We start from the raw sequence: 23175 nt of genomic DNA, 5'->3' as shown, positions 1-23175 counted from the left end.
TAACACTCATTCCAATTAGAACGAGATGGTGTCTAAGTGTGGTTTTGATTTACATTTTGCTGTGGTTAGAGATGTTTGCCAGGTTATGGTGAACTTGTTTCTATTTGATGTATAAGACTGGCCAAAGAACCTGAAGACCTGAGAAGGATGCACAGGTAAAGGATTCTGAATCAACATTACTGATCCTCACGAGAAGTCAATCAAAACCATACTCAGATATCATCTCACTCCGGTGAGAATGAATGTTACCAAAATGGGACGGCAGTTTCATTGCCGTAGAGTATGTGTGTATAACCAGCGGGTGCAAGGGACAATTTGATCTGTGTAAAGGTAGCATCATAATGAAGTTGCAGTGTCTGGCACCTCTGTGAGCTCAAGTTATGATTTCTCTGTGGAGAGAATATTCACAACTGACCTCTGAAGCTGTTTTGAAAATTGTGGTTTTCTGTTCTTGCCTTTTGTTCGTAATGGCCTATGGCTCTGTCCAGGTTTCTGGTAAGGGCATGGATTTGTTTTTTATGACTGTGTAGTGTTCCGTGGTGTGTATGTACCACATTTCCTTTCTCTGATCCACTGCTGATGGGCACCAAAGCTGATTCCATGTCTTTACCATTGTGAGTAGTACTGCCGTAAACATACGAGTGCACGTGTGTTTTGGATGGAAGGATTTTCCTTTGGGTAGATCCTTAGGAGTGGATTGCAGTGTTGGGTGGTAGTTCTCTTTTAGGTTCTTTGAGAAATGTCCACACTGCTCTCCCAGGTGTCTGAACTAGTTTGCATTTCCCCCAACAGTGGACCTGCATTTCTTTGCTCATGTGCCCCACCAGCCTCTGTTGTTGTGGACTGTGTGTCATAATTGCCATTCTGACCAGTGTGAGATGGTATCTCAGTATGTTTCTGATTTGCATTTCTCTGATGATCAGTGAGATCGAACATGTTTTCATGCTCATTGGTTACTGGTACACCTTCTTTTAAGTGTGTGTTCATGTCCCTTGCCCATTTATAAGTTGGGTTTTTTTCTGATTTTATTTGTTTAAGGTCTTCACGGTAAACCCTGGATATTAGACGTTTTGCAGATGCATAGTTGGGGAATGTTTTCCCTCATTCTATAGGCTGTGTGCTGACTCTGTGGTTGTTTCTTGTTCTGTGCAGCAGCTCTTTTGTGTTTTAGGTCCCACTTATCAGTAATTGTTTTTGTTGCCATTGCTTTTGGGGACTTGACATATAAATGCTTTGCCAAAGCCTCTGTCCAGAAAGGTATTTGCTAGATTCTCATGCAGGATTTTTTCATTTCAGGTCTTGTATTTTTATGTATTTGTGTATTCATTTAGAGACTGAGTCTCGCTCTGTTGTACAGGCTGGAATGCAATGGAGCGATCTTGGCTCACTACACCCTCCAGCTTCCAGATTCAAGTGATTCTCTTGCCTCAGTCTCCTGAGTAGCTGGGAGTACAGGCATACACCACCACGCCCAGCTAACTTTTGTTTTTTTTTATTAGAGGCAGGGTTTCATCATGTCGGCCAGGCTGGTCTTGAACTCCCGACTTCAAGTCATCTACCCGCTTTGGCTCCCAAAGTGCATGAATTCCAGGCATGAGCCACCGCGCCCGGCCCATGATTTCACATTTCAAACTTTGATTCATTTTGAGTTATTTTCTGTACATGGTGAGACACAGGGGCCCAGTGTTATTTCTTCTACATCTAGATAGCCACTTATCCCAGCACCACTTACTGATAGGGAGTCCTTTCTCCATCACTTATTTGTGTTGATTTTTTTCAAGTGTCAGATGGTTTCAGATGTGCAGGTTTATATCTGGGTCTTCGAATGTGTTCCACTGTTCTGTGGAACCGGGTCCCCAGCTTTTCAGTGAAAATGCCAAGCCATTACATTGTCTATGGGTGTTTCCTTGTTTTAAACTTTTTAAAATACCTTTAGCAGCCTACATGCATGGATTTCTTTTCTAAAATACATGCGCACCCTATGTTTTCTTGTAGGAGTTTTGTGGTTTCAGAATTGAATTTTAGGTCTTTAATGTATTTTGCATTGATTTTTGTGTTGCGTGACACAAGGGTCCTATTTCAGTGTTTTGTATGTGAATATTCAGTTTGCTCAAAATCATCTATTGAACAGGCTCTCTTTTGCCCATTGCATCTTTTTGGTGTTCTTTTGAAAAACGTGTTTGATATATGTAAATTGGGGTTGAGTATTTGGTTTACTCATTCTGTCCACTTTCTTAGTTTATGCCAAATAAAAGATCGTTTGGATAATTATAGAAATTTGTGTTTTTCATTCATGCTTTTAACTTCTAAGTTTGTATTTCTAACATAATATCCACCTTTATTATAAACTAAAAGGTACAAAGGCAGATTAGTTACTGCCTTTGGTATATTGCATGACACTGAGACTTGGACTCCAAGCAACCTTATCATGCAGGCAGTGGGTGTGCCCACCAGATAGGTCTTTAGCCCATACCTCGTCCCTTCTTCCTTTTTCATCGGGTAGTCACCAGTGTCTGTTGTTTTCACTTTTACGGTAGGGTGTATTCAATGTTAGCTCCACCTTAGAAGTGAGAACATGTGGCATTTGGTGTTCTGTTTTTTCCTTATTTCTCTTTAGATAATGGCCTCCAGCTCCTTTCATGTTGCTGCCAAGGACGTGATTTCCTTGTTTTTTTTTTTTTTTTTTTTTTTGTTTTTTTGTTTTTGTTTTTGGCTGCCTAGTGTTTTGTGGTATATATGTACCACATTTTCCTTTTCTCATCCACTGTTGATGGATACCTAGGTGATTTCATGTGTTTTCCATTCTAAATGGTGCCGCCATGACCATTTGTGTGCATGTGTGCTTTGGACAGAAGGATTTATTTTCCTCTGTGTATACCCCAGTGGTGTGATTGCTGGGTCAGATGGTAGTTCTGGTTTAAGTTCTTTGAGCAATCTCCGAAGTGCTTTGCATGGTGTCTGAACTACTTTGAATTTTCACCAAAAGTGGACCAGTGTCCCCTTTCTCTGCTGCCTCACCAGTGTCCCTTTTTTTTTTTTTTTAAACTCTGTAATCGTCATTCTGACCAGCATGAGATGATATCTCATTGTCCTTTTGATTTATATTTCTCTGACAATTAGGTTCAGCATATTTTCACATTTGTTGGTTGCTCACACATCATCTTTCAAGAAGTGTGTGTTTATATCCATTGGCTATTTATTAATTGAGTATTTGGGGAGTTTTGCTAATTGATTTGTGTAAGGTCTTTAAGGTAGATTCTGGACATTAGAATCTTGGTCAGGTGCATAGTTTGGGAACATTTTCTCTCATCCTGTATGTCATCTGTCTACTCTGTGGGTAATTTCTTGTGTTGTGTGGTGGCTCTTTAGTGTATTAGGTCGCACATGTCTATTATTGCTGCTGTTGCAGTGTCACGTGGGGTCTTAGGCATATAAATGCTTTGTCAAAGCTGATGTCGAGAAGGGTATTTCCTAGGGTCTCTTGTAGGATTTTTGTACTTTGAGGTCTTCCGTTTACATCTTTCATTCATCTGAGTGAACTTTGGTACATGGTGAGAAGTAGAGGCCTAGTGTTATTTACTCTTCTGCATATGGCTCTCCATTTATCCCAAGACTATTGAAAAGGGAGTTCTTTCCCCATTACTGATAATTGTGTATTTCATCCAGCATCAGGTGGTATGAGGTGTGTGGGTTTACAGGTTCTCTGTTCTCTTCCACTCATCTATGTGGAATCAGGTCCCTAGACTTTGAGTGAAATTTCACATCAGGGAGTGTGATGCATCCAATGTAGTTTGGATTTCTCAGAATTGCTTTGGAAGTACAGGTCATTTCCTGGTCTCACATGAACTTCAACATTGTTTATTTCTATGTCCTTAAAACCAATTTGCTCTCTAGTAAAGGTATACAATTAAAGAGTAGAGTGGGACATTTTGATCCATGCATATGTACCTTGTGTAATGATGAAAGCAAGGCATTGACTGTCTCTGTTACCTTGTGTAGTTATTATTTATTAGTTCTCTGTGGTTGTAATATTCAGAATCCTTCTTTTCAGCCTTTTCTGGAAAATATGGTAGGATACTGTTAAGTCTAGACACCCTGCTGTGGAGTAGAACAGCTGAATTTATTCCTGTCCTCTAAGTGTAACATTGTATCCATTTCCCAGTTCCTGCCCTGGCTCCCCCACCCCCAGGCTCTCTTCACCACTGTGGAATGTTCTACTTCTAGGAGATAAAGTCATTTAGAGAGAAAGTTGATCTCATTCTCAGATGCATGAAATCATGACGTGTTTGTCTCTCTCTTCCTGGCTCATTTCGTTGAAGGTCATGTCCTCCAGGTTTCTGTACGTTGCTGCAGATGACATGGTTTCATGAAGTTCTATGGCCGAGGAGGATTCAATTGTGTACCGCAGTTTCTTTATCCCTTTATCTGTGCTTGAACAGGTAGGTTGATTGGATACCTTCGCTATTGTGCATAGTGCTTCAATCGCCATAAGAAGGCCGATATCTCTTCAACATAACAGATTTCATGTGCTTTCTGTGTGTAACCAGTGGTGGGATTGCTAGGTGAATGGGTGGATGTAAAATGTTTAAGGCACCTTCAACTGTTTTCCTTCGTGTGTATAGTAATGTACCTTCCCACCAATAGTGTATAAAATCTCTTTGTCTGCACTTCTACATTGGCCACTGCCTGTGAATGTATGGGTTTTTTCTTGTTTTGGGTAAGTTTCATCCTAATTAGAGTGAGAGGTATCTGAGTGTGGTTTGCACTTAGACATGTGTGTGATGATTAGTGAAGTTGTGCAGCTTCTCTTTGACCTGTCAGTCAATTTTGTGATTACTTTTCAGATGTGCCTGTTCAGTTTCTTTGCCCAGTTTTAGCTTGGGTATTAGGTTGTGTTCATTTTCCCAGTTAGAGTAGTGTTAGTTTCTCATACATGTTGGATTACAACCCCTTTCACAGATATGATTCTGCTGAACTTTCTTTGAATCTGTAGGATGCCTTCTTTTTTTATTATTATTATACTTTATGTTCTAGGGTACATGTGCACAACATGCAGGTTTGTTACATATGTATACATGTGCCATGTTGATGTGCTGCACCCATTAACTCATCATTTCCATTAGGTATATCTCCTATTCTATCCCTCCCCCAACCCCTGAACCCACCACAGGCCCCAGTGTACGATGTTCTCCTTCCTGTGTCCAAGTGTTCTCAGTGTTCAATTCCCACCTATGAGTGAGAACATGTGGTGTTTGGTTTTCTGTTCTTGCAATAGTTTGCTGAGAATGACGGTTTCCAGCTTCATCCATGTCCCTACAAAGGACATGAACTCATCAGGATGCCTTCTTTAATGGTTCATTGTTTTTCTTTCCCATGCGGAAGCTCTAAAGTGATGTATAGTCCCATGTGTTTGTATTCATATTTGTTAGCAGTGATTTTTGTGTCCCATCCAAAAAGAACAAAAAATAAGAAAGAAAAAGTAATGCCAAATCAATTGCATGGCCTAAGGGTTTGTTGCCATAGATAATTTTTGCTTTTGTTTTCTTTCTTTTTTGCAAACTGCATGCATAGATATAAGTTTTGCTGAAATAAACTCCCGCTTTTTTTTTTTATAGGAGCTTTGTGGCTCCAAGACTGGATTTAAGTGTTTATTTTGTGTTGATTTTGGGGTATTATATTTCAGACCCTGAAATGTTGATTTCTTTGACTTGTTTTTGTCTGATATACCACAATGGGGCTTGTGTTCAAATTAAGCTGTGGGACATCCTTTAGATACTGGGTTCAAACAATCCTCTCCTTCCTTGATGTTCCCTTAGGAGAGAGGTGTCAGAAAGTCTGGGAAGATCCATAGTTGGAAAAGTTTATCTGTATTTCCTGGAGACTCATGGCCAGCTCCCTTGTGCACAGGACTTCTGGAGAAGGCCAGCCCTACCACTTGCATAACTACCTCCCATCTCCAGCCCTTCAGTAAATATTTAAGTGATTCATTAAATATTTACAACTTGAAAAAGTAGAGTAACCCAGTGGAACTTGACTTTAACTAGAATTTAAGTTTGTGAGTAGCTGGTCAGTAGAACAAATGTGGTAGATTGGGTGACATACTATGGTTTTTAGGGTTTGTTTGTTTGTTTGTTTTATTTTTTGTTTTCCTTATACAGAGTTAGCAATAATTAATTTGAATAAAGAAGGAAAACATTAAACAGTTGGCAGGTGTAACATGAACGCTATTCCATGGCTTGTTCAGCCATAGCCTCAATCTGACATGCTAGACTATGAATCCTAAAGACTGGTATACGGTTACTGCACTGGAGTTACTGTTCTCATTCAACAACTGTAGAACATTCTGAATAGTGTTTTAAAATTTTATTTTAATGAAAGTTAAGAAAAAAAACTGTTACTTACACACTAAATAAAATAAACATAAAATGGTCTCCCGCCTGACTTGCAAAAGTCCCATGGCCTGATCCTGGCCAGCAGGAGCAGCTGGTGTTGAGGAGTGGGGTCAAGATGCAGCTGAGCTGCCAGCCACCTAGATGTGGTTTCCTGGTGTATCCGGTCTGGGTGAAGGATGATGCAGAGCTGGTGTTCTGGCCAGCATCCCAATAGGGCGCCAGCCACTGCAGGATGTTTCCAGCCTACTGGGATTCGGGCTCCAGCTGACAGGACAGCTTGTAGCTGCAGGACAGAGAGGCAGCTGTGAGGCCACCATGAGCCACACATCAGGTCCCCTCTCAGTGCCTGCCCAGCTGGAATCCTGGGTCCCCAGCGGTCCCCATGCAACAGGGCTTGATGCTGGTGGTGGAGTCATGGCCATAGGCGGTCTGCAGCTGTCCACAGAAGAGCCTCCTCTAGGCCAGGTTGGGTGGCTCACACCTGTGCTGTCAGTACTTTGGGAGGCTGAAGTGAGTGGATTGCTTGAGGCCAGGAGGTTGAGACCAGCCTGGACATCATCGTGAAACTCCACATGTACCACCACAACAAGAGAACAACCGGACACAGTGATGGATAGCATTTATCCCAGCTTCTTGGGAGGCTGAAGAAGGGCTTGAGCCCAGGAGGCAGATGTTGCAGTGAGCAGAGATGGTGACACTGCAGTGCAGCCTGGGCGACAGAGCCAGACCACGTTTAAAAAAAAAATGGAGGGCTTTCTCCCACCCTCTGCCCATGTGCCAGGTCCTCACCTCTCCTTGTCACTGAGCTGCTCCATTCTTGAGAAACAGGTGACAAATTTCTCCAGAGGCTGAAGCCTGTAATTCATGGCAGCCACTTGGAGCAGCTGCATTTCCTGCAGAATTCGGACCTCCTAGAGACAGAGGACAGGATGCTGACAGGGCCTGGTTGGAGGATGCTGAGGGCCCTTTGGCAGGCAGGGAGAAGGGGCTGGTCCCTGGGGCCATTCTGTGAAGGGGCCCCATGCAGCCCCCAGCCTGTTCTCAGAGTTGGATGTAAACAGCCCCTCCTGCAGGAACTGGTCTTTGATTCCAGTGCCTTTCCCACTCTCTCCACTGGGATAGGTCTCCTCCTGTATGTGTCAAACCCTCCCAGTAAAACTAAGATGTAGAGGATGGAGCCAGGGAATGTCCTGCCCAGGGTGGACTGTGACGTCCACATCCCCACCCTCAACCAATGTGAGTGCCCCAGCTGCTCACCTTCCTCCTCTTGTTGCTGTTGCCCTGGAAGGCAGACAGAGCCCATCAGAAAGGTCCCTGGCCCACAACAGCCCCACCCCATCCCTTCCCATGCTGCACTACTGCCAGGGCCACCAGAGTCAGGGGATGTGCACACGACAGGACTTGGACATGCCTCAGGCTCCGTGCTCTAGAGCAGGGGGCAAGGGGGCTGAGGCTCAGGGACCTTCTGCTCCAGTCCTCTCTGATGACAGACAGAGAAATTGAGATCTCTCATAGAAAGAAAGCACTCAGTGACCCTGGAATTGCCTGCCCTTGGAAAGGCTCAATTTCACCCTCCTATTATGGGACTACCCCAGGGAGAGGCTGAGTCCAGCTCAGCCCACAGCTCAGCAGCGTTGCAGTCAGGCAGCTCTGCAGCTTCACCACTCAGGGATAGGGACTGGTGGCTGCCATGGAGCCTCCTTCACTCAGCCGTATGAGATGGGCCTGACACCTCCCCACACAGGAGCAGCTGTGAGGCTCTCAGGAGAGGAGGTTTTCCAAGGGCTGAGATCTAAAGGCTTCGTCCAGGCCCCTGTCCTTCCAAGCCTCAGGATCCTGGTTCCCAACCAGCCTGCCCCAGGCTCACTCACATCCAGATCATCCGGGATGGCCGAATCCAACCTGTGTAACTCAGTCAGAAAATCCCCCAGGAAGGGGACCACGCCCTGTGCCATGGAGGGATGGGGAGGTGGGAGGGGTAGTGGTGATGAGTATTGACCCTGAGGTGCCTGCCCAAGGCCCTGTCCCATGAAATCCCATCAGCCCGTCTCCCAGAACCCCCGTACCCAGGTCTCCCAGTTGTAGCAGCCAAAGACCCTCAGCTGCCTTTCCCAATTCCCTGCCTCCTCTATTCCAGCTGACCTCCAAGTCTGGCAATCAGTCCTAGTTACCTCTATGGTGAGATTTTAACAAGTCACAAGGGCCTGTGGTCCCAGCCTTACCCTTCCCCACATCCACTCTGAGTTCTGCTTTCCCAGACCCTTGCTCTGGTCTCTCCAATGGAGGTTTCCCAGGCCCAGTGGCCATAGGAGGGCAGGGCTGGGGAGGAAGCCCCGGCTGTGTTGATATGGAGGCCTCCAGCTGGTGGGGAAAAGAGCCCTGTCCTCTGATCCCCTGCGGTCCCTCCATGCCACAGTCTCACTCACCTCCTTCTGCCTCCGTAGCCTCATCTGGGCTCTCTGGGGGTTCCTCTCCTGGGTGGCCACCTTAAAGCTCCCCGCCTGCCAGGTGTCAGGGACAGGGACAGTGAGGCTGTCTTCCCTTCCCCCAGTTACACCCCAGCCACCCCACACTTGGATCCCCAGGGACTGGCGTGAGTCACCTGGCACAGTGCTTATACCACTTGCCAGCTCGACACTCCGTGTGTGTGTCACCCAATCATGCAGCCAGGCCTCCCTGAGACTGTTTCCTCTTCTGTAAAGAGCCATGAAAACCACAGCTACCTCACAGGACCTCCTGAGTACTGTTACCTGTAGCTGTTGTCATTGTTCTCCCCCTCATCCCTCTGAGGAAGAACCATTCACGAGCACCCTCCAATTGCTTTCTTTTCTCGAACCTCATTTCCGCCCTGTGAGGCCTGTACTACAGGCTCAGCATCCCTTTATTTTCCAGATGAGGAAACAGAGACACAGAGTGGGCAGTGACTCCCCAGGGCCCCAAAAGAGAGGGCACCTCCTTCCCCTACTGGAGGCTCTGTCTCGGCTGCCTTCAGCCCACATCTCAGCACCGCCACCCATCAGGGTCTTGTTCTCTGGAGTCTCTGAGTGTCTAGGTCTCCAGCCTTGCAGAGTCGTGATGGGAAAGGGGCAGGGCATTTTAGGAGACCTGGTTGAGTGGCACCTGCATATCTGAGCCCCACTGTAGTCTCTGCCACACAAACTGGGTTTGCGCCATGCCAAATCCGTGGTTTGGCCTCGCCAGTGATCCCCCAGGGGAGTTCCGTGCACAGAACTCTCTCTTCCTCCACTCAGGATGTGGCCTCCTGAGGTGACATCTCTGATGGACATGGCAGGGTTTTCCAGAATCCTGGGTGGGGTGGCATGTTGCCTTCTCATTTGCATGGAGGTTTCTGAGATCTGGTCAGGGCAGATCCCCTAGGAATGCATGGATCCCCCAGATACTTGTCATGAGCATGTGTCACTGCTAACTGGTGAGAATCCTGTGACATGACCGTTTTCAAATGTCTGCCAAGGGTAGAGTGGGGAGTCCCAGCAAGCACATACATCTGTCCTGAGTTTGCCCATTGGTACCCATAGCTGTGCAGTCTACTGGACTCCCTGGCACGTGAGCTTTCTCTGTTGTTGTTCCCTCTTTCCCCCAGTGTGGGCAGATGCCCCCTGCCCATGGAGGTGTGCTGCAGACAGAAGCAGCAGCAGAGGCCTGGCTTCCTGAGGATTTGCTCCCAGTTTGAGGAAGGAAGAAAGTCCCATCTACAATGACCATCCCCCAGCCTGGAGGAAGCTACATGCCAGCAGCATGGACCAGCATGGGAGCCAGAGCCCTGCTAATGCTGCAGCTCATCACCCCCGCTCAGAAGCCCAGCAGCCCAGCAGCCATTGGCGCATCCCATTTCCAGGGCCTCCTGCCCCCGTGCCCCCACATGCCCATGGACCCCCACACCTCTCTTCCTGGTTGCCCAAAGTAGGCATGGAGGGAATTTTTCAAGTCCACTTTCTGTAGGTAAGTCAAAACATTACAAAACAACTCCTGCACACCGGGTCCAATGCCCTTCCAAACTCACTCTTTTCTCTGACCGTTAAACACTTGTCCCGCATCTCCCAGACTCCACTGTACCTTGATCAGCAGGTCCCTCTTCACTGCAGTGTCTTTTTTGCCGAGTTCTTTTAAATATTTTGTGCTTTTGCTATGGACAGAGGAAAGAAAAAAGGGTAAATTTGGGAATCAGGGGGCAGATTTGTGAGTTCCAATCCCTTTTGTTTGAAAACCCAGTGAATCCCAGATTCATGTGTGAGCATTTCCAGTGGGGTCCTCTGATGGCAAGGGCTCCAGAGGACCAGGGTGGGACCTGTCATGCTCCTCTCCTGGCCCATCTCTACTTCACATGAGCCCCGTCGTGTTCACAGTTAGCTTCCAGCTGGACACAGTTCCACTGCTGGGTGCGAACACCTGAAAGCCTCCAGTTGGCTCTAGCCTGTTGCTGATGGTTAAAAAACCCTTAGTCCTCAGTTGGAAATCCTTGCCTAGGAGTCCACTGCAGCTTAGTGACCACACCCACCAGCCCATCCCTGCCTCCAATGTCCCTGGTTTCCAAGAACCTTTTGGAGTCATTGAGGGCACACGGGGAGAACTATGGGTCCCCAGGTCAACACTGGTGCTCCCGTGGAGGGAACCCTCCTCACCTGGTCACTGCTGCCCACGTCTTGTGTAGCCGATGTATTGGGTTGCTGCGCAGAGCAGAGACAATGGCGTGCACCGAGGAGAAGTTGTTGAGGCTTAGGCACTCCTGGAGAGGGAAGAGTGAGCTGTGAGGTCCAGAGTTGGAGTCAGAGCCACTTCAGCCTCAGCCCCCTCTGCTGAGTTCTCCCTTCCTGAATGAAGCAGAGGTCCAGGGAGCCTCAGGAGGGCACACCTGGGGTTGACTAAATGTCACTCATCTAGGAGGATTTGAGTTCAACCCAAGGAAGATCCCAGGTCAGAAGTGAGCAGCCACCACAGGGCCATGGGGGTCAAGGTCAGGGAAGCTCAGGGAAGAAGGGCCTAGGGGATTGCAGGGCTCAGGCTAGAGATACAGATGCTAATCCTGAAAGCCAGTGGAGGAGAAGAGGCTGTTCCCCATTTTTAGAGAGGGAATCCCAAGGCCTAACCATGGCTTACCCTGGCCACCTTGATCCAGTGCTCCACCACCCTGGCCCTGTCCCGAGCCCTCATGCTGTGGTCCCCGAGGCAGGAGGTGGTGACACAGTTGGTGAGCCTGTTGAAGTGTGCAATGGTGGCACAAACTGTGGGTGCCACGTGCTCACTCCCCTTCTGATGTCGTTGGCCCCAGATGGAGCCCAAGCATTCGTAGAGCTCCACGTTCTTGAACAGCTCCTTTGGGGAAGGAGAAGAGTGTCATGGACACAGCATAGCCCAGCTCAGAGTCACCCACAGTCCCAGGCAGGAAGTGAGTTCACAGTCATCCACAGTCTCTGGCAGGAACAGAGCTGGAGCTCAGAAAGCTTTAAAATGGGCTCCAGACTTGTGGGAGTCCCTAGGTTTGGCTTTCTGCTCACCGAGGGCCCTGAATGCATCATGGCCCAGAACCCAACAAGGGTGGGAAGTGAGAATGATGTTTTCTCCCAGGCCATCCTCACTCCAAGAACTAGAAGGTGGCTCAGGCCTCCCCATCCTGAGGCCTCGTCTTCCTCCCATCCCAATCAGCCCTCTACTCCTTCTCTTCCTACTGGTGCAGTTTCCTTGCGGCAGCTGCAACACTGGGCTCTGTTTGGGTGTCTGCCATAGAATCTAGTATGCATCAGGTACCTAATAGGTGCTGAGGGTAGTGAGGCTCCTGAGCAGCTGGGTGAGTGACCCATGGCCCTGCCTGCCCCTCAGTGATCACCTGCCCTGTCCTGCTTTCTGTCCATCCCCTGTCATTCAGTCTGCACAGTCAGTCTGTGCAGCTGGCACGGGCGATGTCCCGTCTCTGCTGTCCACATGCAGACAGGGAAGGCTTGTGGGTGAGGAAACTCATCCAGATCCCATGGTTGGTAAGAAGTGGGGCTGAAAATGGACCCAGGGCATTGGCCGCTCCTCGGGGAGAGGCTGGTCTCAGACAGCTGGTGCCAGACGCACAGCCTGCAAAGCCCAGCTGCTCACCGAATCTATGAGGGTCAGCTGCTCTGCCAGCAGCCTGGGAGGGAAGGTCGTGATGTCCGGCAGCTCCTCACTGAGTTGACTCTTGACTGTCCCGGGAGAGGGACAGGGGGACTCTGAGGCTGACTGTGGCTCCAGCACTGTTCCTGGAGGGGGCCCTTCCCCTGGTGCTGGTGCTGATGCTGGTGGTGAATGTAGATATCCTTGTGCATCCAGGGCTACAGGTGACTCTGGCTCCAGAGCAGGCCGCAGGTCCGCCAGCAGTGGTGGTGCTGGCTCCAGGGCCAGCATTGTTAATGCGTGTTGCCCAGGAGGAGGAGCAGGATCTGGAAAAAGAGAAAAGGTCACCACACCAGTCACTTTTCACTGGAATTTCCAAGTACAGAAATGACTGGATGGAATTTAAGGGAATTGTAGCCCCAAAACACCACCCCCAGAAAGTCTTCCAGACTGCAAGCCTCCTCACCTTCTGGCTTGGCCTCCTTGGGCTCCGGAAGCACCAACTGGCCTAAAACAATTTCCTGATGGTCTTCCAAGCCCAGTCCAGGCCAGGTGAAGGTCCTGAAGGCCAGCTTTATCCAGAAAGATGACCGTTGCAGGGCCTGGCAGCAAACTGAAGTGTTTTCAGGGGGCCAGGTGAACAAAATGGAGGTGGTGGTGCTGGTGATGGAGTGGACAGCTGAGTCAGAGGCCTGGCCTTCTCCCACACAACCCTCCAGGGCACCCTTGTGTGGTTCTGGGTCCCTGGCCTCTTGCTGCCTGTGTAAAGGACAGCCCCACCCTACCACAAGCCATCAGTGCTGTCCTGAAAGGGGCAGACCTGGCCATGTAGCAGGGCTGTGCGGACCCTTCTGCGCCCCAGCGTCCCACTGACATTCTCTTCCCAATGGCCCTGGAGCACAGCACTGTGCACCTGGACACTCAAGACTGCAGCTCCAGGCAGATTTATGAGCAGCTTGCTCATCAAAGGTCCAGCTCTGGTTCCCCTGGTCCTGGGGTTAGGAGGGTAGGGGCAGGTGTTGGGTGGAGGAGGACAGGGAGAGCTGGGAAGCCACAGTGCTGGGGATGGGTCTCTCAGTGGCCAGCTGTGACCCCAGCCTCTTCTCCTTTGCAGGCGACCTACTGATCTCAGTATTTCCCTCTTGAAGGGGAAGTCCCCAGATGTCAGCCTTGTCATGGGAATTCTAAGACATATGAACCCCAGGGCTCCTTTATTCTCTCCCCAGCCAGAGTCCACGTATTTCCCCCCATGTTTTGTGGGTGAAGAGGCCCTTCAGAACCCTAAATCCCCCAGTGTATACTTGTTGCTGGGCTCCATCATTCTAGTCAGAATCTGGGAGGATGCCACCATACGTAGAGGAGGCCACGAGGGTTTCCCCTCTAACATTCTGTAGATATGATTTGTTTATTCTGTCTACTGTGAGCACCTGACTCTGAGTAGAACTGACGCCCAGGGATTGTCATCTGCTTTGTTTATGAAATTATGCCAAGCCACAAGAAGAACGATGCACAAATGAGGTGTTTTGTATGTATGTGTGGAATTAGTGAACCCCAACCATTGGAGAACCCAGTGAGCCTCTCCAGATGTCTCAGTGGGCCTGTGGCTCCTTTTTCAGCACCAAGGGACCCCTCTTCTGTGTCAAAGAGAAAGTCCAGCCAGAAAGAATCTCAGACATCCTTTACCAATGCCATCACGGACTTGCTTTCTACGTGCCTTTCCAAACAGCAAGAGATATGGGCCATTGCAGCAGAATGCTGAGAGCTGCCTCAGTAAGGGGGAAGAGAAAAGTAATAAACATGAATCACAGCACCCACAGCAGATTGTCCAGAGTTTTAGGCTCTAGGGACCCTTCTGTTTGCCGTGTCTTAGATCATTCAGTCCCTACAAGAACCCTGTGAGATTCATCTTCTCATTACTCCCTGTTCCACAGGAGCCAACTGAGGCTCCAAGAGGTGCATCTTCAAGACACAGCCAGTAGGGGACAGAGGCACCTCCGTGCCTTGGAGGGGATGGACACTCACCTTCTAACCAGTAGTTCCAAAAAGTGTGGCACGGTGATAAAGTCCCAGGAGGGACCCAGGCAGGTGGCATAGGAGGAGATGGGTTTAGTTAGAAAGGCTGGAACCAGGGATTCCAACAGCTTCTCCCCTGTGCCGGGCTGGAAAGTTGGCATCCTGCAGATCTCATTTTCATACTAGGGGGACAAGGAGGGACATGAGAGTCAGTGGTAACACCATGAACCACCAGAGGATCGGGATCTGGAACTCACACCAAGAAGCACCAACCCTTCAGGGACTTGTGCATGTGGAGAACCTGGGTGCCCATGGTGAAAAGGGTTCTAGGCTTTCAAGGTAAAATTGCATGTGAGGATGGAGAAGGAGAAAATGATTCATGCCTTCAAGGCATCGGCACGGTGAATGTCAGCTGTGGGGCAACAGCACCCTCTGTATCAACAGCCTGCATGAAGAGCATCATCTCTGCAATCCTCAAAAATCACCCTCATGGTGGAGAAGAGGAGACGCGGGCTTTTGGATGTCAGTTGCTTGCTCAGCAGCACCCAGGTCAGAGGAGAGCACCTTCCACAGGGAGGACTGGATGAAATTCCCTCTAGGCCACCTGAGGCTCTACTTCTGATATGGAGGGGAAGGGCCTGGGGAGGTCTCATCCCCTCCTCATTATAGTGACAGCACACAGGACAAGATGCTGTAGAAGAACCCTTTGACTTAAAGGGATGTGATTTTTTGTTCTTTAACATGAACAGGAGTCTGGAGAAACAGCTACGTCCATCCCAGCCCTGGCCAAGGGGAAAATGCCGGAAGACTGCAGGGTGGGAGGAAGCGAATCCCAAGGCCCAGGATCTGCCAGGCGACTCGGGGAAGAGAAAACGCAGGTAGGTATTGAAAGCGGGAACGGTTACAGAAATGTATGGTTTAAAGTGGAAATGAAACAAGGTGATTTTCTCTGCCACACAGACAGCAGATTGGAACAAAGTTAAGAGCATGTTAGTATTCAGGGGAGGCTGCGTTCAGAGAAGCAGCTACGTTCAGAGGCTGCTGGTGACCCTGTTGAGCAGCTGGAGCCTTTTGGAAAGTCAACTGGCTAGAGCTATTGAAACTTGCTATCTGCACATCCTTTCACCCAGATTTCCCTTTCCCGGGTGTGTGTCTTCCGCAGGGAATTTGTGTATTTTATGGGTTGAATTGTGTCCCCTCCCCCAAATGTAACTGTTTCTATTCTCAACCCCAGAGACTCAGAATGTGACTGTGTTTGGACACAGAGTTCTCCAAGAGGTAATTCAGGAGAAGTGAGTTCATTAGGGTGGCCCCTAAGTTAATATGCCTGGGGTTCTTACAAGGAGAGGTGGTCAGTGCACAGAGAAGTTCAAGAGAAGACCCTGTGCTGACCGAGATAGAAGTCAGCCATCTCCACAGCAAGGAGAGAGGCCCAGAGAAACCACCCCAGACTGACAGCTTGACATTGGCTTCCAGTCTCCAGAACTGTGAGGAACCAGATTTCTGTGGTTAAGCCCTTCAGTCAGCGTGCATGTTATGGCAGCCCTGGGAAAGTGCTCCAGCCTATTAGGACACACATAGGATTATGCTCCCTGCAGAAAGGCTGACTAGAAAGGAAATTTTATCATGACAGGCTCCACGGGCAGTGAGAAGCTGACCCGCTGTGGAACATGGCCTTCCTTAAGGAATATTACAGTGACATGCGAGGGTGCAGCTCCTGCCTGGTGGGTCTGCAGGGATGAGTTCTGTGAGATGACACTTTAAAGACGGATGCATAGAGTAGCTTCACCTTCTTTTGTTGTAATCACCACCCCCCACAACTTGTTTGTGTAGAAGTGTTGAATTTTAAGTCCTGGAGGAGGTCTGGCAGGGAAGGGGAGCTGCCTGTTGCTGGACATACACTTAGGGTGGGGAGTTACAATGATAACAGGATGAGTATGTTGCTACAATGTTACCATTGTTCCCCATTCTGGTAGCAACATGCTGAGATACTCCTGGCATAGCATCAAGTGAAAACAGAAGGATTTTCTCTGATCTTCCTCTGACAAGTGAAAGGGACTTTGCCTGTAACCAAGTTGCCACTGGGGACTAACGGTAGCCAGATTCCTTTGGGAGAGGACAGTGGCTCACTCAAGTGGGAAGCCCTAGGACAGAGCGTAGGGTGTCCCCATATTCGTGTTTGAGTCCTGGGCCCACCCTGGTATTTTTGAGTGCCTATCTGTGGAGACCCTTCTGTGCCCAATCTCACCCCAGACCAGCACTGGCCGTGGTTGGTAGCAGGCGGCCCCTGCCCTTCTTTGAAGAAGATGGAGAAATGGAATCCATCCAACAGCTCCTGCTTGATCTGCTGTGTGGAGCTCTGCAAAGAAATTGCCCAAGAGCCAGGCGAAGAGGTGTCAGTGGCCTGCCTGGCTGACCCCATAGTGGGACACCCCCATTAGAACTCCTCCCTGGCACCCCCTTCCCCAACAGGATTTGGCACATAGGAGCATCTGCATAGACCTCCAGCCAGAGGAGCTTGAGGTCTCCGGCGGATGACAGCTTGAGGTCTTGGGATTCAGATCTGAGCAGACAAACTATGTCCTCGACACTCACCTTCCCATCCTGAAGGCATGGCCTGGGCTGTGAACCTGACATACTGACCAGGCTGCCAACCCCCGACAACCTACCTGCTCCTGTCCAGGGAGGGCCCCTCTTCTCCTGTTTCCCCCAAACACATGGGGAGGGGCTCAGCACTGCCCTGATGGACACAGCTGAGGCCTGGCCTGGACGGGCCTGCCCTGGGCCCTGTGTTACCTGTGGGTGCCTGCTGGCAAAGGGCCAGAGGCGTCGAGGGTGAGGGTTGAACCAATGTCTGTATTCTCGAGAAACAGTCTCATTTTGGCCTCTTCTGCGACGAGGAGGTCGGCAGCATGTTGGGACACAGCAGGAGAACATGTTGTTCTCTCCAGTGTCGACTACCAACTGAGCTGGAAATGGGGCTGTGTGTATAATATGGGTGCCTAGTTACCAGAATTCTAAGTTCTGTTGGGGTCTGTCAGCAAGGAAGTGAGGTCACATCTTGTAGGTTCCATCCTGTAAGCGACTCCTTTCCATCAGACCTACTCAAAGGCCCCACTGGGCTTCTGGCCGCTCACCCTCCCCCATCAACTCCTTACCTTTCACCATTATGCCAAAGTGTGCCCCTTCAGCACCTTGGGAAGACCTGGATATAACCAGGGTCCCAGGATTGAGGAGACAGTGCTGGGTCAAACAACCTTTATCTTAGCAGTTGTGAGACCCTAGAGAACTCCTTTCGTGTTTTGGGGCCTCCCCAGCCTGCACAATGGGGGTTATGCTTGCATCTCGAATGATCCTGCCTCCTCAGCCCCCCAAGTGACTGGAACCACAGGCATGTGTCACCACACCTGGCTAATATTTAAACTTTTTGTAGAGACTGGGTCTCACTGTGTTGCCTAGGCTGGTCTTGAACTCCTGGGCTCAAGTGAGCCTCCTGTCTTGACCTCCCAAAGTGCTGGGATTACAGACTTGAGCTGCCATGCCCAGCCTGGTTTAATTTCATTATACATACATGCATACATACACACATACATACATACATTTATTTACTTATTTAAGATAGGGTCTCGCTCTGTCACCCAGGCTGGAGTACAGTGATGCAAACACAGCTCACTGAAGCTTTGACCTCCGGGGCTCAAGCAGTCCTCCCACCTCAGCCTCCCAAGTAGCTGGGACCCCCGGTGTGTGCCACCATGCTTGGCTAATTTTTGTAGTTTGTGTTGACATGGGGCTTACTATATTTCCCAGGCTGGTCTTGACCCCCTAGGCTCAAGCAGTCCTCCCACTTTGGCCTCCCAAAGTGCTGAGATGACAGGCATGAGCCAGCATGCCTGGTCCCAAGGCATATTTTTACTTCTACTGTAGTTCAGCCTTAAGACTGTACCAGCAGATAGAGATGGAAAAGTAAGATGAATCGAATATCAAATTACATTTATAAATAAAGAAGTTACTAATTAATGACTGACCTTCCTTCCTTCCTTCCTTCCTTCCTTCCTTCCTTCCTTCCGTCTTGCCGTTGCCTATGCTGGAGTGCAGTGGCACAATCTCTGCTCACTGCAACCTCCACCTCCCACGTTCACATCATTCTCCTGCCTCAGCCTCCTGAGTAGCTGGGACTACAGGCGCCTGCTAGCATGCCCAGCTCATTTTTTTGTATTTTTTGTAGAAATGGGGTTTCACCGTGTTAGCCAAGATGGTCTCGATCTCCTGACCTTGTGATCTGCCTGGCCTCAACCTCCCAAAGTGCTGGGATTATAGGCGTGAGCCACCATGCCTGACCGTGTGGTTTTTTTCTAAACCTCCTTTTTTATTCTGGGTTAGATCATTCCCTGGCTGTCTTTACCCTAGCATCAGTGAGTCCTGCAGACACTACAGCCCCCTGCAAGGTCAGTATTTTCATCACCAGGTGGATCTTAATTTTTTACCTAACATTTACAATTCTGCCAGTTCTGACTCTTAAATTCTCTTTGCCTTGAATTCCAGGATCCATCTCTGATGTTCAGTGAAGACTACCAGTACAGTCTGCTAGAGCAGTACCATCTGGGTCTGGATCAAAAGCGCAGAAAATACGTGGTTGGAGAACTCATCTGGAATTTTGCCGAATTCATGACTAACCAGTGTAAGTGGCAGTTTGGCTCATGGGATAATGTACCCGTCCTCATTTTTTCAGGTTGCCTTGCCCTTTCTGGACATTTTGGTTGTAAGAATATTGGAAACAAAGTGAGGAATCTGGTTTAATCCACGTAGGTTGCGCTGAGGATTTTCTAGGTAAAGGAAGTTGTGCTTAGGAAGTAGGAAAGCAGTCAGGCCCCCGCTTCTCAAATACAGTCAAAAAGCAAACAGGAGAGTCTCCTACAGTGAGGTGGACATGGCTAGCTTGCCTTTTTCTTGTCTATTTCATAGCCAAGGAGGAAGGAAAAACTGGACCTCATTATGGATTTACTTTTGGGATACACTGATTATTCCTGAGGAAAGTACAAAGTCTGAGAAGCTTAAGGTATTTCAGTGTGTTTTATATTACTCACTTGCAAAAAGCAGGCTCATCAAACACAGGTGAGTATCAACGCATCTTGAATATGGCAGCATTTAAAAGTCTTCAGACCAGGCATGGTGACTCATGCCTGTAATCCCAGTGCTTTGGGAGGCCAAGGTGGGAGGATCCCTTGAGGCCAGGAGTTTGAGACCAGCCTGTTAAGCAGAGCAAGACCCCATCTCTACAAAAAATAGGCACATTAGCTGGGTGTGGTGGTGTGTTCCTGTAGTTCCAGCTGCTTGGGAGGCTGAGGCAGGCGGATCGCCTGAGCACAGGAGTTGGGGGTTGCAGTGAGCTGTGATTGCACCACTGCACCTGAACCTGGGTGACACAGTGATACCTGTCTTTAAAAAAAAAAACAATGTGTCTTCAAAGACCAGAAGATCTGTGCTGTCACGTTGGGTGACTGAGGGGCTGCCAAGTTTGCAATGAATGTTTCCCATTTCTTCTTAGTTTATGGACTTACCATCCTTGGCAGTTTGGTGGGTTGGAGAAGGATATGGTGATGGCGGGAGTTACAATACATTACTTATAGGGGAAGACAGGCTTTTGAAAGGTTAACGCTTAAAAGTGAGAATGGAGGCCGGGCGCGGTGGCTCAAGCCTGTAATCCCAGCACTTTGGGAGGCCGAGACGGGCGGATCACGAGGTCAGGAGATCGAGACCATCCTGGCTGACACGGTGAAACCCCGTCTCTACTAAAAAATACAAAAAACTAGCCGGGCGAGGTGGCGGGCGCCTGTAGTCTCAGCTACTCAGGAGGCTGAGGCAGGAGAATGGCGTGAACCCGGGAGGCAGAGCTTGCAGTGAGCCGAGATCTGGCCACTGCACTCCAGCCTGGGCGGCAGAGCGAGACTCCGTCTCAAAAAAAAAAAAAAAAAAAAAAAAAGTGAGAATGGAAAAGGGATGAGTGAATGAACAAGATGAGGTGAGAGGGAAGAGGTAAAGGGAAAAGGAGAACAAGAAGCTCTTCTCTGCATGGCACCTGGGATGAATGGTTTCTGGGGACATCCCTGATGGCAATTTTGTGGAGAAGCGTGAAGATTTCTGTGGTAAGAAATGAGCTGTAGGCCCAGCGCAGTGGCTGACAGCTGTAATCCCAGCACTTTGGGAGGCCAAGAGGGCGGATCACCTGAGATCAGGAGTTTAAGACCAGCCTGGCCAACATGGAGAAACCTTGCCTCTACTAAAAATATAAAAATTAGCTGGGCGTGGTGGCAAGTGCCTGTAATTCCAGGTACTCAGGAGGCTAAGGCATGAGAATCGCTTGAACCCGGGAGGTGGAGGTTGCAGTGAGGGAAGATTACGCCGTTGCACTCCAGCCTGGGCAACAAGAGTGAAACTCCATTTCATGGAAAAAGCAAAAACAAAAACAAAAACCAGTGGGACTGGGCGCAGTGACTCATGCCTGTAATCCCAGCACTATGGGAGGTGGAGGTGGACAGATCACGAGGTCAATAGTTTGAGACCAGCCTAGCCAACATGGTGAAACCCTGTCTCTACTAAAAGTACAAAAATTGACTGGGCATGGTGGCGGACGCTGGCAATCGCAGACACTTGGGAGGCTTGAACCCAGGAGATGGAGGTTGCAGTGAGCCAAGATTGCACCACTGCACTCCAGCCTGGGCAACAGAGTGAGACTCCACGTCAAAAAAATAAATAAATAAAATAAAATGAAGTGAAGAAGGAGGAGGAGGAAGAGGAAGAAAAAGAAGAAGAAATAGTTAGGTGTGGTGGCTCAGGCCTGTAATCCCAGCAATTTGGGAGGCAGAGGAGGAGCAGGAGGAGGAAAGGAGGAAAAGGAAACAGCCAGGTCAGTCGTGGTGGCTGGTGCCTGTGAGGAGGAGTAGGAGGAGGAGAAGGAGGAGGAGGAGGAGGAGAAGGAGGGGGAGGAGGAGGAAAAAGAAATGGAGGAAGAAAAAGAAAAGGAGGAGGAAAAAGAAATGGAGGAGGAGGAGGAAAAAGAAATGAAGGAGGGGGAAGACAAGGATAAAGAAACAGAGGAGGAGGAGGAGTTGGAGGAGGAGGAGGAGTTGGAGGAGGAGGAGTTGCAGGAGGAGGAGTTGGAGGAGGAGGTGGAGGAGATAGAGGAGGTGGAGGAGGAGGAGGTGGTGGGATTACAGGTGTGAGCCACTGCGCCTGGCTGGAAATCACATCTCATCATGAGATCTGGAGGGCACATACCCAAACCACATTAGCCTTCAAGGGAAATTCCAGGCACCTAGCTATTCTTGAGAAGTAAATTAGCAACTTGATAAGAAGATAGTAATTGGCTGGGTGCAGTGGCTCACACCTGTAATCCCAGCACTTTGGGAGGTCAAGACAGATAGATCAACTGAGGTCAGGAGTTCCAGATCAGTCTGGCTAACATGGTGAAACCACATGTCTACTGAAAATACAAAAATTAGCTGGATGTGATAACGGATGCCTGTTATCCCAGCTACTGAGGAGGCTGAGGCAGGAGGATTGCTTGAACACTGGAGGTGGACGGTGCAGTGGGCTTAGATTGGACCACTGCTCTCCAGCCTGGGAGACAGAGCGAGACTCCGTCTCAAAAAAAAAAAAAAAAAAAAAGAAAAAGGTAATAATAGCTTAGAACAATAGCCACCCAAGTCACAAGATATTTGATCCCCTATAGAAAGTAAAGATAACATCTTGACAAATGTCCCTAAGTTGTTTTCGGAAGTGCAGATCTCCACCGGATGATAAATGGTGACAGCTTTCCCTTCGACCTCAGATAAGGGTGAACCGAGGACTGAACTCTCACTCGCGTTCTTTATTCCAAATTTCTTCCTGAGGGGCCTGGAGGGAATCACACTCACAGGCAAAAAGTTAACACCCCTTCTGCTGACCTCAAGGTTTTAGATAAAGCTTTGCTTTCTTACCAATCATAAACTGAAGAAATAGTCGAATTGGCCAGGCGTGGTGGCTCAGGCCTGTAATCCCAGGACTTTGGGAGGCCGAGGCCCGTGGATCACCTGAGGTCAGGAATTCGAGGCCAGCCTGGTTAACATAGTGAAACCCTATCTTTGTTAAAAATACCAAAATTAGCTGGGTGTGGTGGTGAGCACCTGTAATCCCAGGTACTCAGGAGGCTGAGGCAGGAGAATCACTTGAACCAGGGAGGTGGAGGTTACAGTGAACCGAGATCAGGCCATTGCACTCCAGCCCAGGTGACAGGGCGAGACTCAAAAAGAAAAAAAAAAAAAAAAGAAAAATGAAGGCATCTTTTCTGGCACCCTTTAGTCTTATTTTTTTCTTTTCTTTTTTTTTTTTTGTTTGTTTGTTTGAGATGGGGTGTTGCTCTGTCACCTGGGCTGGAGTGCAGTGGCACAATCTTGGCTCACTGCAACCTCTGCTTCCCGGGCTTCATCAATGCTCCTGCCTCAGCCTATCCTGTACCTGGGATGATAGGTGTGTGCCACACCACCGGGGTAATTTTTTTTTTTTTTTTTTGTATTTCTTGTAGAGACAGTGGTCTCATTATGTTGTCCAGGCTGGTCACAAACTCCTGGGCTCAAGTCATCCTCCTGTCTCCCCCTCCCAAAGTGCTGGTATTACAGGTGTGAGCCACTAAGCCCAT

At 48.9% G+C, this 23175-nt stretch overlaps 1 protein-coding gene and 1 gene segment (V, D, J or C); one reads left to right on the top strand and one right to left on the bottom strand.

Moving 5' to 3' along the window:
• LOC144329442 (immunoglobulin lambda variable 4-69-like) overlaps positions 1–23175 on the top strand; it is an 87100-nt gene that overhangs the window by 30929 nt on the left and 32996 nt on the right. The window contains 1 exon segment of the V gene segment in view: positions 20072–20079. Coding sequence covers positions 20072–20079 — 8 coding nt within the window.
• On the bottom strand, positions 6406–17003 carry LOC106995524 (ral-GDS-related protein-like). Of its 3 annotated transcripts, none has more exons than XM_028828658.2 (12): positions 13274–13452; positions 12955–13148; positions 12492–12814; positions 11508–11723; positions 11033–11136; positions 10467–10536; positions 8819–8893; positions 8264–8338; positions 7650–7673; positions 7182–7303; positions 6874–6964; positions 6406–6675 (listed from the first exon to the last, which is right to left on the bottom strand). In XM_028828658.2, exons 1-12 carry the CDS (start codon positions 13450–13452, stop codon positions 6406–6408), a joined length of 1743 nt encoding a protein of 580 aa, XP_028684491.2. The 3 variants fall into 3 exon arrangements, with proteins under 3 accessions (XP_028684491.2, XP_077806703.1, XP_028684493.2); XM_077950577.1 differs by lacking the exons at positions 6874–6964; positions 13274–13452 and adding exons at positions 14511–14683; positions 16750–17003 and having other exon boundaries at positions 6503–6675; XM_028828660.2 differs by lacking the exon at positions 6874–6964 and having other exon boundaries at positions 6503–6675.

This window comes from Macaca mulatta, chromosome 10 (assembly GCF_049350105.2).
Source record: "Macaca mulatta isolate MMU2019108-1 chromosome 10, T2T-MMU8v2.0, whole genome shotgun sequence".
In the NCBI taxonomy this organism is placed as follows: domain Eukaryota; kingdom Metazoa; phylum Chordata; class Mammalia; order Primates; family Cercopithecidae; genus Macaca; species Macaca mulatta.
The sequence above is the reverse complement of the archived record's forward strand: the minus strand, read 5'-3'. Positions and strand labels throughout refer to the sequence as shown.

Coding starts and splice junctions, on each gene's coding strand:
- LOC106995524 (XM_028828658.2), bottom strand. CDS start 13,452: ATGAGCAAGCTGCTCATAAATCTGCCTGGAGCTGCAGTCTTGAGTGTC. Junction 11,137..11,507: donor ACTGGATCAAGGTGGCCAGG/GTAAGCCATGGT, acceptor TTCCCTCTCCAG/GAGTGCCTAAGCCTCAACAA. Junction 6,965..7,181: donor CAGCTCAGTGACAAGGAGAG/GTGAGGACCTGG, acceptor GTGGTGGTACAT/GTGGAGTTTCACGATGATGT.